Consider the following 12,182-nt stretch of genomic DNA (forward strand, 5'->3'; position numbering starts at 1 on the left):
GTATCGCCTCTAATCCTATTTGCAACTTTGTCTTTATTACATTGGGAAACTCAGAGATGTTATTTGTGCACTAAAGTCATGCAGAGTTGCAAGGTCAATTAGTTTTGCAACACTGTCAAAATATAACAGTATTATAAACTCCTTCATCTGCCTAACTGGTTCCACATAGATTCATTTACAGGACCAGCGTCACTGTATTTAGTTAGTCCCTATTTGGGCATAAATACAGCACTGAATAAATAAAGCACCATCGGCATTTGTTTTTATCTGACAAAATAGAGTAATATTTTTTCATCTTTTATTTTCAACTAATCTGCTGTTCCCTTAATCCTCTTCCTATTGAATGGCATCTCTCGCTGGCTCCCATATTTGCTGAAGCTAATAACCACTTTCTACTCTTGCTATTCTTCTTCAAACCTGCTACCATCATTCATATTTTCACGAAAGCAACCCTTGAAGCTTGCATCCTTGCAATTCCACCCCTTGCCTCACTTTCCTTTCCCAAGCCTTTAGAATTTGTGCTCATATTTTGTTGGGACGTCCTTGCTTGAATTCCTTCAATCAGGATCCAGCCCGTTACAGTACTGAAACACTACTTGCCATGATCACTATTTAGATCTTGCGCGGTTGGACTCACATCTTTCGCGACCTGTCAGCAGCCCTTGGCAGTTGAGAAAGGCTAGGCCTCCTGTGCTATATATTTAAAAAAGAGGAACTATCAAAGACTAGCAGCATAGCTTTAAAATGAGACAAATTTTAAAGATGCACAGGGCAAGTATTTTTACACAGTGTGAAGCCTGCTGTCAGAGATGGCGGTGGAAGCAAATACAATAGTGGAATTTAAGAGGCTTTTAGATAGTCACATGGATATAATAATAATAATAATAATCCATTTATTTTATATAGCGCCTTATCGCATACTCAAAGCGCTTTACAAAAACAATTAACATAGAAACAAACAGACAAACTATCCTGACGGAAAAGCGGCGAATACACAACGCCAGCGTCCTCTCACGTCAGGGTCCGGCAGTAGACATTAAAAAGCACAAGACACACAGATATAATTTTTTACACAAAACAGCCATCACAGTGATTGCTCTAGGCACACCCTCACTGTGATGGAAGGCAAAGTCTTATCTCCTCCTCATTCTTCTCCCGTGGTGCCACGAGGTGATCGAGGCTCCCAACTTTTTGAAGCCCCCACCGGGCGATGGTAAGTCCCAGGGCCGAGCCGAGCAGGCCGATGAAAGTCCTGAGCCCCCACCGGGCGATGGAAAGTCCCAGGGCCGAGCCGAGCAGGCCGATGAAAGTCCTGAGCCCCCACCGGGCGATGGAAAGTGCTGCGGCCGAGCCACGCAGGGCGATGAAGGGCCTGCGGGCGGGTTGATCGTACCTCGCGCTTCGGGGCGGTCGAAGCTGCTACGGCTGGAGCTCCCAAAAGCCGGTCGCCAGCCAGGGACCTGCGAACTCCCGATGTTGCGGTCTGCAGGGCCCACGGCCGAAGCCTCCGAGATGGTAAGGATATGCAGGAATATTGATCATGTACAGGGAATGGAGATTAATTAAATTTAGCATCATGTTCGGGCTGAATGGCTTGTTCCTGTTCTGTACTTTTCTACGTTCTATGTTCTAGGTATGCATGGCAACAGGGCCTCTGACAGCACGGTTGTCAACTGGCATAATCTCAGCTCCCTCCAGCTTTGCTAGCTACAAAAGTTGGTGATTGATTTTTACCAGTTTTTAAATGATTTTCTCCAATAGACCCAATGTTTCAAAACAAATATGCGATTAAAGTTTTACTGGGATGCAAGAGGCCAGTCCTCAGCAAGATTTGACTTTGCTACTGGATTATATGCAAACGCGGTTGTTTAAACCAGAAAGATCCAGCATTTCCATTAACAGCGAGTGAGATCCAATTCAGTACCAGTTTCCTCATGTACACTGATAACAGCAAGCTCCATCTATTTGACTGTAAATAAATTGCTTGAAAATATTCAGTAGTGGAAGAGCAGAAACTTCCCAGCAGTGAATGAGAAGCAATCAAAGCCATTGGTTTTAGCCCTTGCCAAAAGCTCTATTTCTCAATAATCATTGAATTCCATGTTTGGATATCTGAAACTCATCACCATCAATTGGTGATGAAATTCAAGCCAGGTCTCCCGGTGATTATTACAGCCTATTTCTGTCTCTAATAATATATTTTCTGATTCCCAATCATGCTTCTGCTCACCTGCTGCTGAAGTGTTATCCAGGCCTTTGTACCAACAGGTTATTTTTCCAAAGTACTTCCCGCCAACTTCCTTTGTTCAAAATATTATGTTTGAGGTACATGAAAATATGTGTGGCATCAGTGGTCAATGTCAAGGCCTCTTCCCCAGGAAAAGGGAGGGGTGAAAATTTAAAACAATGTGATTTATTTAAATTGGGAAGATAGGGAAGAATGTTACAGCTGCACTTAGAGGGGTTATCCCAGTGACACTACATGGGTAGAGCCCAGGAATAGGAAAAGTGTAATTACTTTGATGAGGGTCTCCCAAAAACCAACGGGAGACCGAGGAACAGATACACAGGCAGATTATGGAAAGATCCAAAAGAAACATTGTTGTCGCAGGGGACTTTAATTTCCCCAACTTTAGGACCCCTTTAGTACTAGAGGTCTAAATAGGGTAGAATTTGTTAGGTGGCTCCAGGATTTCTTTTCACGGTTTGTAGATATTCCAACATGGGAAAGGGCCATACTAGACCTGTTTTGGAAAAGAGCCTGGTCAGGTGATTGGTGTTTCAATGGGAGAACATTTTGGGAAGGTTTCAGATAATTATGGATAAGGATAAGACTGGAGAACAGTGGAAAGTGCTAAATTGGAGAAAGACTAATTACAACAATATTAGGCGAGAGCTGGAGAGAGATTGGGAGCAGTTATTATTGGGCAAGCATACATCTGACATGTGGGCGTCGCTTAAAGCCAAGCTTTTGCGGCGACAGTGGCCAAAAGCGGAAGAGCAGTGAGCTTGGGTGACGCTTTTATATCTATGAAGCTGACAGGAAGCCCCCTCCATCCTCCCATTGCAATAACACAGGACATTCAGGAGACGGGACACCTATTGTGAATTGTTTAGACAAATACAAGATTACATAACTATGTAACCATTATCCAAGACGGGGAGTATCACGGAGTTTCTACATGACTGCAGAAATCATATATCATATCATATATATACAGCCGGAAACAGGCCTTTTCGGCCCACCAAGTCCGTGCCGCCCAGCGATCCCCGTACATTAACACTATCCTACACCCACTAGGGTCAATTTTTACATTTACCCAGCCAATTAACCTACATGTAGTCTAATGCTTGGCAACTAACCTAGAACAGGTTAGGCGGCACGGTAGCGCAGCGGTAGAGTTGCTGCTTTACAGCGAATGCAGCGCCGGAGACTCAGGTTCGATCCTGACTACGGGTGCTGCACTGTAAGGAGTTTGTACGTTCTCCCCGTGACCTGCGTGGGTTTTCTCCGAGATCTTCGGTTTCCTCCCACACTCCAAAGACGTACAGGTATGTAGGTTAATTGGCTGGGTAAATGTAAAAATTGTCCCTAGTGGGTGTAGGATAGTGTTAATGTACGGGGATCGCTGGGCGGCACGGACTTGGAGGGCCGAAAAGGCCTGTTTCCGGCTGTATATATATGATATGATATGATAACAGTCCCTATATTTATATACAAAGAAATTCCTTTCCATATCACAAATTCAATTGTTTAATTTAGAAGAACCATTTTCAATCAGCTTGTAGAAAACGCTGATTTAGAGGTAAAACAGCTGCTGCTGAATAATCAAACCTGGACATAATATTTTGAATTTTTGTTGAGTATCTTGCTATGTTCTGATAAATATACGTGGTATTTAGTCTGTACACAGAAAATGAGATGGAAAAATAGAAATTTCCAAGGTCCCACACGCAAGTTCTTTCAAGTTGTCTGATCAGAAGCTGCAGATAGCATGAGTTCTTGTCCATAGTCGCTATGAGCAGCCTTCACTGTTTATTTCCATTTTACCGATGATGCTTTCAGTGTAGTTTTAAAAATGCCTTGCAACAGTCACTGAGGGAAATAAAACAGAAACACAGCGTTCCTGGCTTTAGAAGGATGACTTCCTTTTCAAAGCTTTGCCTCGGAGATGTTCTGCTGAACGTCTCAGTCGTCTTCTTTCTTCATGATGCTGCTTCTCAGCCTCTTGTCGCTTCTTTTGCTGTTCAGACTATGAAGGAAAGTTTGAGAAATGTAAACAACTTGCACTTCCACAGGCATTTGAAATCATCACATGATACAACAATGAAAGCAACAGAAAGAGGAAAATCAAGAGAATTTACACTGGGGCAACCAGAGGCATATATATATATATATATATATATATATTTGTGAGGTTCTTGACAACATTTGGGAAAGTCAAGCTTTTATGGGGACAGAAATACAGTGATCAAGTAAGTGACCTCCAAAGATGAACAGCATGCAAAGCAAAATATTGTGCATGCCAGAAATCTGAAATAATTACAGAAAATGCTATAAATATTCAGCACATCCAGTAGCATCTGTAGCAGAAGTAACAAGAGTTAATGTTTCAGCAGGTAATTACGTTTACAATTTCCTGACTTTATAACTTAGCATTTCTTATCGTTACACTATTGTTGTATAGAATATAATTAACACAAAATACAAAAATTCTGGTTTTTGTATTCAACCGTGTCCAGATACATATACGTGTTGCTTCTTCGTTGAAGACCTTGGAAATAAACTACACTTCCACAATATCTGCTGCTAAAAATGTAACTTTTGCAACCAGACTCCCTCTCTAATTTGTTAAAGTAGTTATTTTTTGATGTTATCATTGCCAAACTGTTGAAGATATATTTTGTCAACAAGATTTCCGAAAATAAATAGCTCCTTCAAAAGAGCAGCTATAATTTCATCTAATGACAATTAAATACTTCGACTCTTAAATCTGAAAACATCCCTGGAATAAGAAATGTCAATTATTTTTTGTTGATCTCACTACAAAGGTGTAACTTATCTACATGCAAGAAGAAAGCCAAAAAGAAATTGAACCAAATCCCTATATGTATATACAACTTAAATTTCAGGTTGTTCTTTTGAGAAAATGAAAATATTTGACATGCAGTCTCTTTTGTGCTTTCAATATTGCCTGAAGCTAGTCAAAAGTTTTTGCTTTGAAATCACCTCAAATTGCAAGGATAATTTATTTTCTCTTTTCAAAACTTAGAAAAAAATGATTAGATTTGGCAACACAAATTTTACATTTGTTTAAAAAAGGCTTTTAATCACTAGTTACAATTATTCTCAATCTCAAGATACTTTTCATCATCTATAATATTTTTCAAATAGTTTATTGCAGAAGATTGCTCAAAGTTTAAAAAAAAAATCTACTCAACAATAAAACATTTTCTTCTTTGTCAGAGAATGTCAACCCCAATTGTTAAACATGCAGCAAATCTTCAACTCGGTACTGTATGGTAAATTCTTAAAACATATCCAATTGGACACCCCATTTCTGGATTATCTATTCTTCTTCTTCTTAAGCCCTTGGCTCCTTTAGGGAGCATAGGCCATTGACAAATGTCCTCCACCTCACTCAGTTGTTGGCGGTTCATTCGAGATCTCCCCAGTTGAGCCCACTCCCAGACATTTCTGCCTGGACACCTCTTCTTCAGCTGTTCTATTAATGTTATACTAATCTGATGATATACGCCATATCTCTTCAAATTAACTTTTCAAATGAGAAGTAAATGCAATTCTGAAATGGACTGGGAATTTCTTATCTAGGTTTGTCTTCAAAACCTGGGCCATAATCTTGCAGGCTACTTATCCATTTATGTACCTTAATTAATCTCCCATTCAAAATTTAAGATAATCTCCAAGGGAGATATGAAAGATCACGAATGCTCTGTCTGCTTTGCCAGGAACAGTGACTAGGAACTTGCATTGTACAGGGCTTTTATTCACTACTGTACTGAATCAAAATTATAAAGAACACACGACTCGTACTTATCTAGACGTCATCAAAACTTACAGCACCTCATGTAAGCAAAAAGCAGGTTTAGAAGGATACTAGACCAAGTGGACCCGTTGGGCCCAAACCTCTCCTGCATTGGTGCAGCACCCTCTCCTCTCCCCCCACTCCATCCCCCTCAACCCCCCTTATCCTCCCTCAACCCTCCTTATCCTCCACCCCTCTCCCTCCCTCCACCCCATGGAGATAGATTTAATCTTTAAAATGTGAATAACTAAAAATATAACAACGATTTCAATGAAACCTCTTCCATTAGCACCAAAGGGACGACGGTAAGTAAGGTGGGCCTAACATTGTCGCGCTATTGTGCACCGTTTTGGGTGTAGTTCAGGAACAAACAAACAAGAGTTTTAGTACATAGATGACTAAAATTAGGTTTAGAAGGGTATGGGCAAAACGCAGGTAGTTGGGACTAATGTAGATGGGGCATGTTGGTCAGTGTGGGCAGGTTGGGCTCTTCAGTCCCTACATGTCCATGCGACCAAGGTGCCCCATCCAACTCGTCCCACTTGCATGTGCTTGGCCCATATCACAAGTTATAGGAGTAGAATTAGGCCATTCGGCCCATCGCGTCTACTCCGTCATTCAATCATGGCTGATCTCTGCCTCCTAATCCCATTTTCCTGCCTTTTCCCCATAACCCGACACTCATTCTAATCAAGAATTTGTCCATCTCTGCCTTAAAAATATCCACTGACTTGGCCTCCACAGCCCTCTGCGGCAATGAGTTCCACAGATTAACGACCCTCTGACTAAAGTAGTTCCTCCTCACCTCCTTTCTAAAAGAGCACCTTTTAATTCTGAGGCTATGACCTCTAGCCCTAGATTCTCCCACCAGAGGAAACATCCTTTCCACATCCACTCTATCTATGCCATTCATTATTCTATGTTTCAATGAGGTCCCCCCTCAACTTTCTAAACTCCAGCGGTTCTCTTTGAATTCTTTCCTATCCAATAGAAATCTTTCCTATCCATATGCCTGTCCAAATATCTTTCAAATGCTCTTATAGTATCTGCTTCAATCAGCTCCTCTGGCAGCTCATGCCAAAAACCCACCACCCTGTGTGAAAAAGTTGCCCTTCAGGTTCCTCTTAAATCTTTCCCCTCAAACCGTAAACCTATGTCCCCTGGTTCTCGTTTCCTCTACCACGAGTAAAAGACTCTGCATTTACCCTATCTATTCCTCTCGTGATTTTATACACTTCTATAAGTTCACCGCTCAGCCTCCTGCACTCCAATGAATTAAGTCCTATCCTGCTCAACCTCTCCTTATAGCTCAAGCCCTCTACTCCTGGCAACAATCTCGTAAATTTTCTCTGCAATCTTTCCAGTTTAACAAACTCCTCCCAGTAGGTGACAAAAACTTAACACAATACCTCAAATGCGCCTCACCAACATCTTGTACAACTGTAACATAACATCCCAACTTCTATACTCTATACCCTGACTGATGAAGTCCAACGTATCAAAAGCCTTCTATACTACCCTATTACTTGATGGCACTTTCAGAGAGCTATTTACCTGGACTCCTAGATCTCTCTGCTCTACAACACTCCCTAGGTCCTTACTGTTCACTGCAAAAATCTTGCCCTGGTTTAACTTTCAAAAATACAGCACCTCGCACTTATCTGCATTAAACTTCATTAGCCATTCCAAGGTTCACTTGCCCAACTGATCATGATCATGCTGTAATTTTTGATAAGCATCTTCGCTATCTATGATACTACCTAGTTTAGTGTCATCCATAAACTTGGTAAACATACATTATATATTCAACCAAATACAAGTTTCAATAATCTCAATATTTTATATCTACTCACTATTACTTTATCTTTCTATAAATATTCAAATCTTACTGTAAGCATTCTGGAATTCGCTTACCTTTTTAAGGGCAAATGTTAACTGTTTACTGCCTACAGTGGTATTAGATAAATGGAGTGTTCCAGACTTTTCTTCCTGCTTCAGACGATCTTCAAGCGTTGTTCTGTACAATATAAAGCACAAAAACAAAGATATAATGAAAGGCTTTTCTAATCGCCAGATATCGAGTTACAGGACCTTGTGCTGTTAACAAGGCTAGCAATAATTCCTCAACTTTAAATTTTCTCTGGGTAGATACTGGTTTCTTAAATTGCTGTAATCCTTAATGAAGGTACTCCTGCAGTGCAGTTTGGTACAATTGACTGGCTTTGGGAACAATTTCAGACAATAGCTATGAGCCTGGGATCATACGCAGTCCATAAGTGGTAAAGACTTTGTTTGTTTTAAAAAAGATTGGTACTTCATCCACTTTCTGATATCAGGTTTCTATACAAAATTCATATAAATAACTATTCAAAATAAAATCCCCCAGTTAAGAAAGTAATATTAGTTCATTCAGGGATTATAACTGCAATATGTAGTTGAGCTATATCAAGTTGATAAGCAGTTATACATTCAATAACATGTTCTCAGATTCCCTGAATGCGTCCAAGTTTTTGTCATTACCAATCATTTCCGAAAACAGTGGTTCATTCTCAAAAAGACTATTACTGTAATGGCTTTATAAAATGACTTATCAGCAGTATAGTCAACAAGGAAAATAATCCACATGGTATTTTCACTGACCAAAAATTCACAAGTGCATATTTCCTGTGGGCATAATTGAAGTCTGAGAATTAAACCCATTGTCATCAAAGATCTATGACGCAGCAAATATGCAAAAAAAGATGGCTGAGATCACTAAAAATGGTCCATTACAATTTTAATAGTTCATGTTACAAACTTTAAACTACAAGAATAAATGTTCTTAAAGCAAAATTTTTCAAGTTCACAGTATTCTCAAGTCAATAAATTAACTTGATGTCTTATGTTATTAAGCAAATTGGCATCTGATTTTCCCTGGCAAGGGTTAATAACCAGGAAAGAGATAAGAACAAGTCAAGATCTTTAACATTGCTTGAACAGATACATGCTAAAATTTAATGCTTATCAAAAGATAACCTCTGACAAAACTAGTCACCTCAGTACTAACTAATCAGCATTATTGTACGTTCAAGCTCAAAGAAGAATGAATAACTTCAGTACGGAAACAATTCTAGTAACTTGGCAAAGATGATATTCAGCTCCCAGTAAAGAGTTCTCAAATGTAAATTTTAAATCAATATAAGGAGAATTCTTGTCCACATGTCCCATATTTGGATATGAGGAAATTAACATGACATGCCTCATAGGAACAAGGTTAGGCTTTAAATTATCCAGTATTTCCTATTTTATTTCAGATTTTCAGCTTATGGGTTTTCAAATCTAATTTTCTTTGGGAAAGTATCAGTGTCTTGCACATCTTCTCGTAGATCCCCTTGCCCTGGAGTCCTTCAACAATTACAAATATAAATCCATCCTATCAATATCTTTCAGTTCTAAACCTTTAATATTCAAGCAAGTAATACCAATGAAGCACCTAATATCTCATCAAATCTAACCCTTGGAGCACTTGTAAACTTCTACCGAATCTCATAAATCCGCTATTAGGGAAACTAGTATTACGTACATAAAAATGTTTAGTGAAACAGATCCATCACTTACTTAAGCAGTTTTTGTTTATGGGCAGTATCTTGAAAACTTCTGAACTCTTCTCCAGCTTTGATCTCGAAGAATTTTGGTTTTGAACGACTTTGCTGATTACTTTCCATTAACCTCAACTTTTCTTCTTTGCGTAGAAGTTTGTGCTGTTTTTGGACCTCTTCAACCCAGCCTCGATCATCATCAGAACTTTCCGAGCTCTCTGCATCACTAGGTTTCCCTTCCAATTCTTCTTCCTTTAGACCACAATGGTACAATTGTATTAATATCTGAATATGCTGAAGACAATTATTGTTGTGCCTTGAATAATTGGCATAATTATTTTAATTGTGAATAATTTGAATGACGGAGGGTGCACAATGGCATTCAAAACAGGTCATTGCTCTTCCAGATTTATCTTTAATATATACATGTGTTTATATCTGGAAGATCAATGATCCCAGTACTTAGTCTTTGAAATGCTTTTCCTTGAAAGGGGAATGGAAAGTGGAGAGTCTTTGAATAAGCTAAAGGCAGAGGTTAATAAGATACATGATAAGAGGGTAAAAGGTTACTACTGGGAATGTGTTGTTGAGGTTACAACAGACTTGAAGGACTCAGTGGCCTCATTAGATGCTATACATCCAAACATCTGCAATTGTATTCCTGAATCAGGAATCCTGCATAAAGATTTCTCTACCCTTTTCCGTAAAAGCCCTGATTTTTTCCCCTCCTTTAGATGGGGCATCTTGGTCAGCATGGATGAGTTGGCCGAAAGCTCTATCTCCATGTTGTATGACTCTACGATAGGTTAAGAACTGATGATAGACACAAAATGCTGGAGTAACTCAGCAGGACAGGCAGCATCTCTGGAGAGAATGAATGGGTGACGTTTCGGGTCGAAACCTTTCTTCAGAACTGATGAATTGGTTTCACACTATCTTTCACACTATCTACCTCCTTTTTAAGTTTGATCCAATGTAAAATCTGCATCTTTGAAAATCAAATGAGATTTTAAATCGTCTGTTGCCCGACTTAAACTTAAAATTACACAAGACCATTGATTGAACATAAAACCAAATACAAGTTGTATTTGTATAGCACGAATATTGTTTTTAATTAATATGAATGCCATGAATTGTATGTGCAGCAACTTGTAATCTCAGCAAAAATTAAAACAGATGTCAAAACTTGGAAGTGATCTCCAAGCTGCTTTATTTAAACCCATATACTCATACTATTTTATGTATGATAGGACAGATAAGGACAAACAATTTATTGTAATTTGTGCTTTTAGAAACCCATTGTTGATTTTACCCAATTATGACTCGCTACATGCCGGCCAGTTTGCTATCATGCATTTCTTGATACCGCAACCGAAAATGCTTGCTTTTCACCATTTTTAATTTTTTCAACCCAAGATATTGTCTTTGTTTTAATCAATATATTACCTGTCCAGTCTCTATCTGCTCTTGTAGCCGCTTAAGTTTCTTCTTTCTTTTTTCCGAGGCTTTGGACACAATTGGATTGATAAGCCTGAATTCTTCACTAGCTTCATCCACTTGAAAGTCAGGATTTTCAAACATTACCTTGAATCGCTCATCTCGCAAAATGTTGGGTAAATTCTGACATAAAACAGGAAGAAAATGTACAGAATTTTACTTAGAAGGCATGACAGAGCATATTTTTAGTATGTGTTAAAAAGTATGTTTTAGTGTTCCTTGGTTTGCTTTACGTGGGGGGGGGGGGAGGGGTTGGGGGAAACTTATTTTTCTAACCTCTTACCTCGACGGAATTGCGATTTCCCCCCTTACCGTATCTCCATCCCCACTGCGGCCTAACCTCGTGGAGTTGGCGGCCGTTCCTGGATACCAACCCGGCGCTCCAAGCCGCGGGAGTCTGTGGGACTTTAACATCGTGAAGCCCGTGGTCTCTGGTAAGAAGAGGCTGACTCGGAAGTTCCATGCCGCAGGGAGAGTTTCAAACACCCGACGCGGGAGTTTCGATCACCCCGAAGGGGGCTTCGATCGCCCCGACTGCGGATGGTTTGACTGCCCCAACCACGGGAGAACAAAGAGGAAGTAGTTTGAACTTTATTGCCTTCCATCACAGTGAGGAATGTGGAATCCACTGTGATGGATATTTATGTTAACTTTTATGTGGTTGTGTGTCTTGTTGCTTTTCACTTAGTATGGCTGTATGGTAACTTAAATTTCACTGTACCTTAATTGGTATATGTGACATTAAACTGACCTTGAAACCTTGAAATATGTACTCAATTATCCAAGACAACATAACATGCATCTTCTGGAAATCAAATACTACTGCAACTGCTGGTTTCCCTTTATCCACCCTGTTTGTTACATCCTCGGAGAATTCTAGCAGATTTGGCAAACACAACTTTCCTTTCATAAAGCCATGCTGACAGTGCCAGATTGTCATGATATTTTCTCAGTATGCCATCAGTACCTCCTTAGTAATGGATTCTAGCATTTGCCCTATTGACAGAAATGTTCCCATTGTTTTTGTGATTTAATATTAACAATTTGGATGAGAATGTAC

General features: G+C 39.6%; 2 protein-coding genes across 4 annotated transcripts in view; one reads left to right on the forward strand and one right to left on the reverse strand.

Annotated features, from left to right (window-relative positions):
• The first annotated feature begins 1,296 nt into the window (after positions 1-1,296).
• Positions 1,297-12,182, forward strand: part of LOC144593538 (V-type proton ATPase subunit C 1-A-like) — an 86,433-nt gene continuing 75,547 nt past the window's right edge. The window contains exon 1 of the mRNA XM_078399260.1: positions 1,297-1,515. The gene's annotated coding sequence lies outside the window, so the exon portion shown is untranslated. The remainder of the gene's footprint in view (positions 1,516-12,182) is intronic.
• The window catches only part of nol10 (nucleolar protein 10), a 43,067-nt gene continuing 34,577 nt past the window's right edge, over positions 3,693-12,182 (reverse strand). For all 3 annotated transcript variants that reach the window (XM_078400104.1, XM_078400105.1, XM_078400106.1), the window contains 4 exons: positions 11,072-11,245; positions 9,645-9,877; positions 7,962-8,064; positions 3,693-4,253 (listed from right to left, as the gene is read on the reverse strand). In XM_078400104.1, the coding sequence (XP_078256230.1) occupies positions 4,134-4,253; positions 7,962-8,064; positions 9,645-9,877; positions 11,072-11,245 (630 nt within the window). In that variant the 3' untranslated portion in view covers positions 3,693-4,133. The remainder of the gene's footprint in view (positions 4,254-7,961; positions 8,065-9,644; positions 9,878-11,071; positions 11,246-12,182) is intronic.

This window comes from Rhinoraja longicauda, chromosome 5 (genome assembly GCF_053455715.1).
Source record: "Rhinoraja longicauda isolate Sanriku21f chromosome 5, sRhiLon1.1, whole genome shotgun sequence".
NCBI lineage: Eukaryota > Metazoa > Chordata > Chondrichthyes > Rajiformes > Arhynchobatidae > Rhinoraja > Rhinoraja longicauda.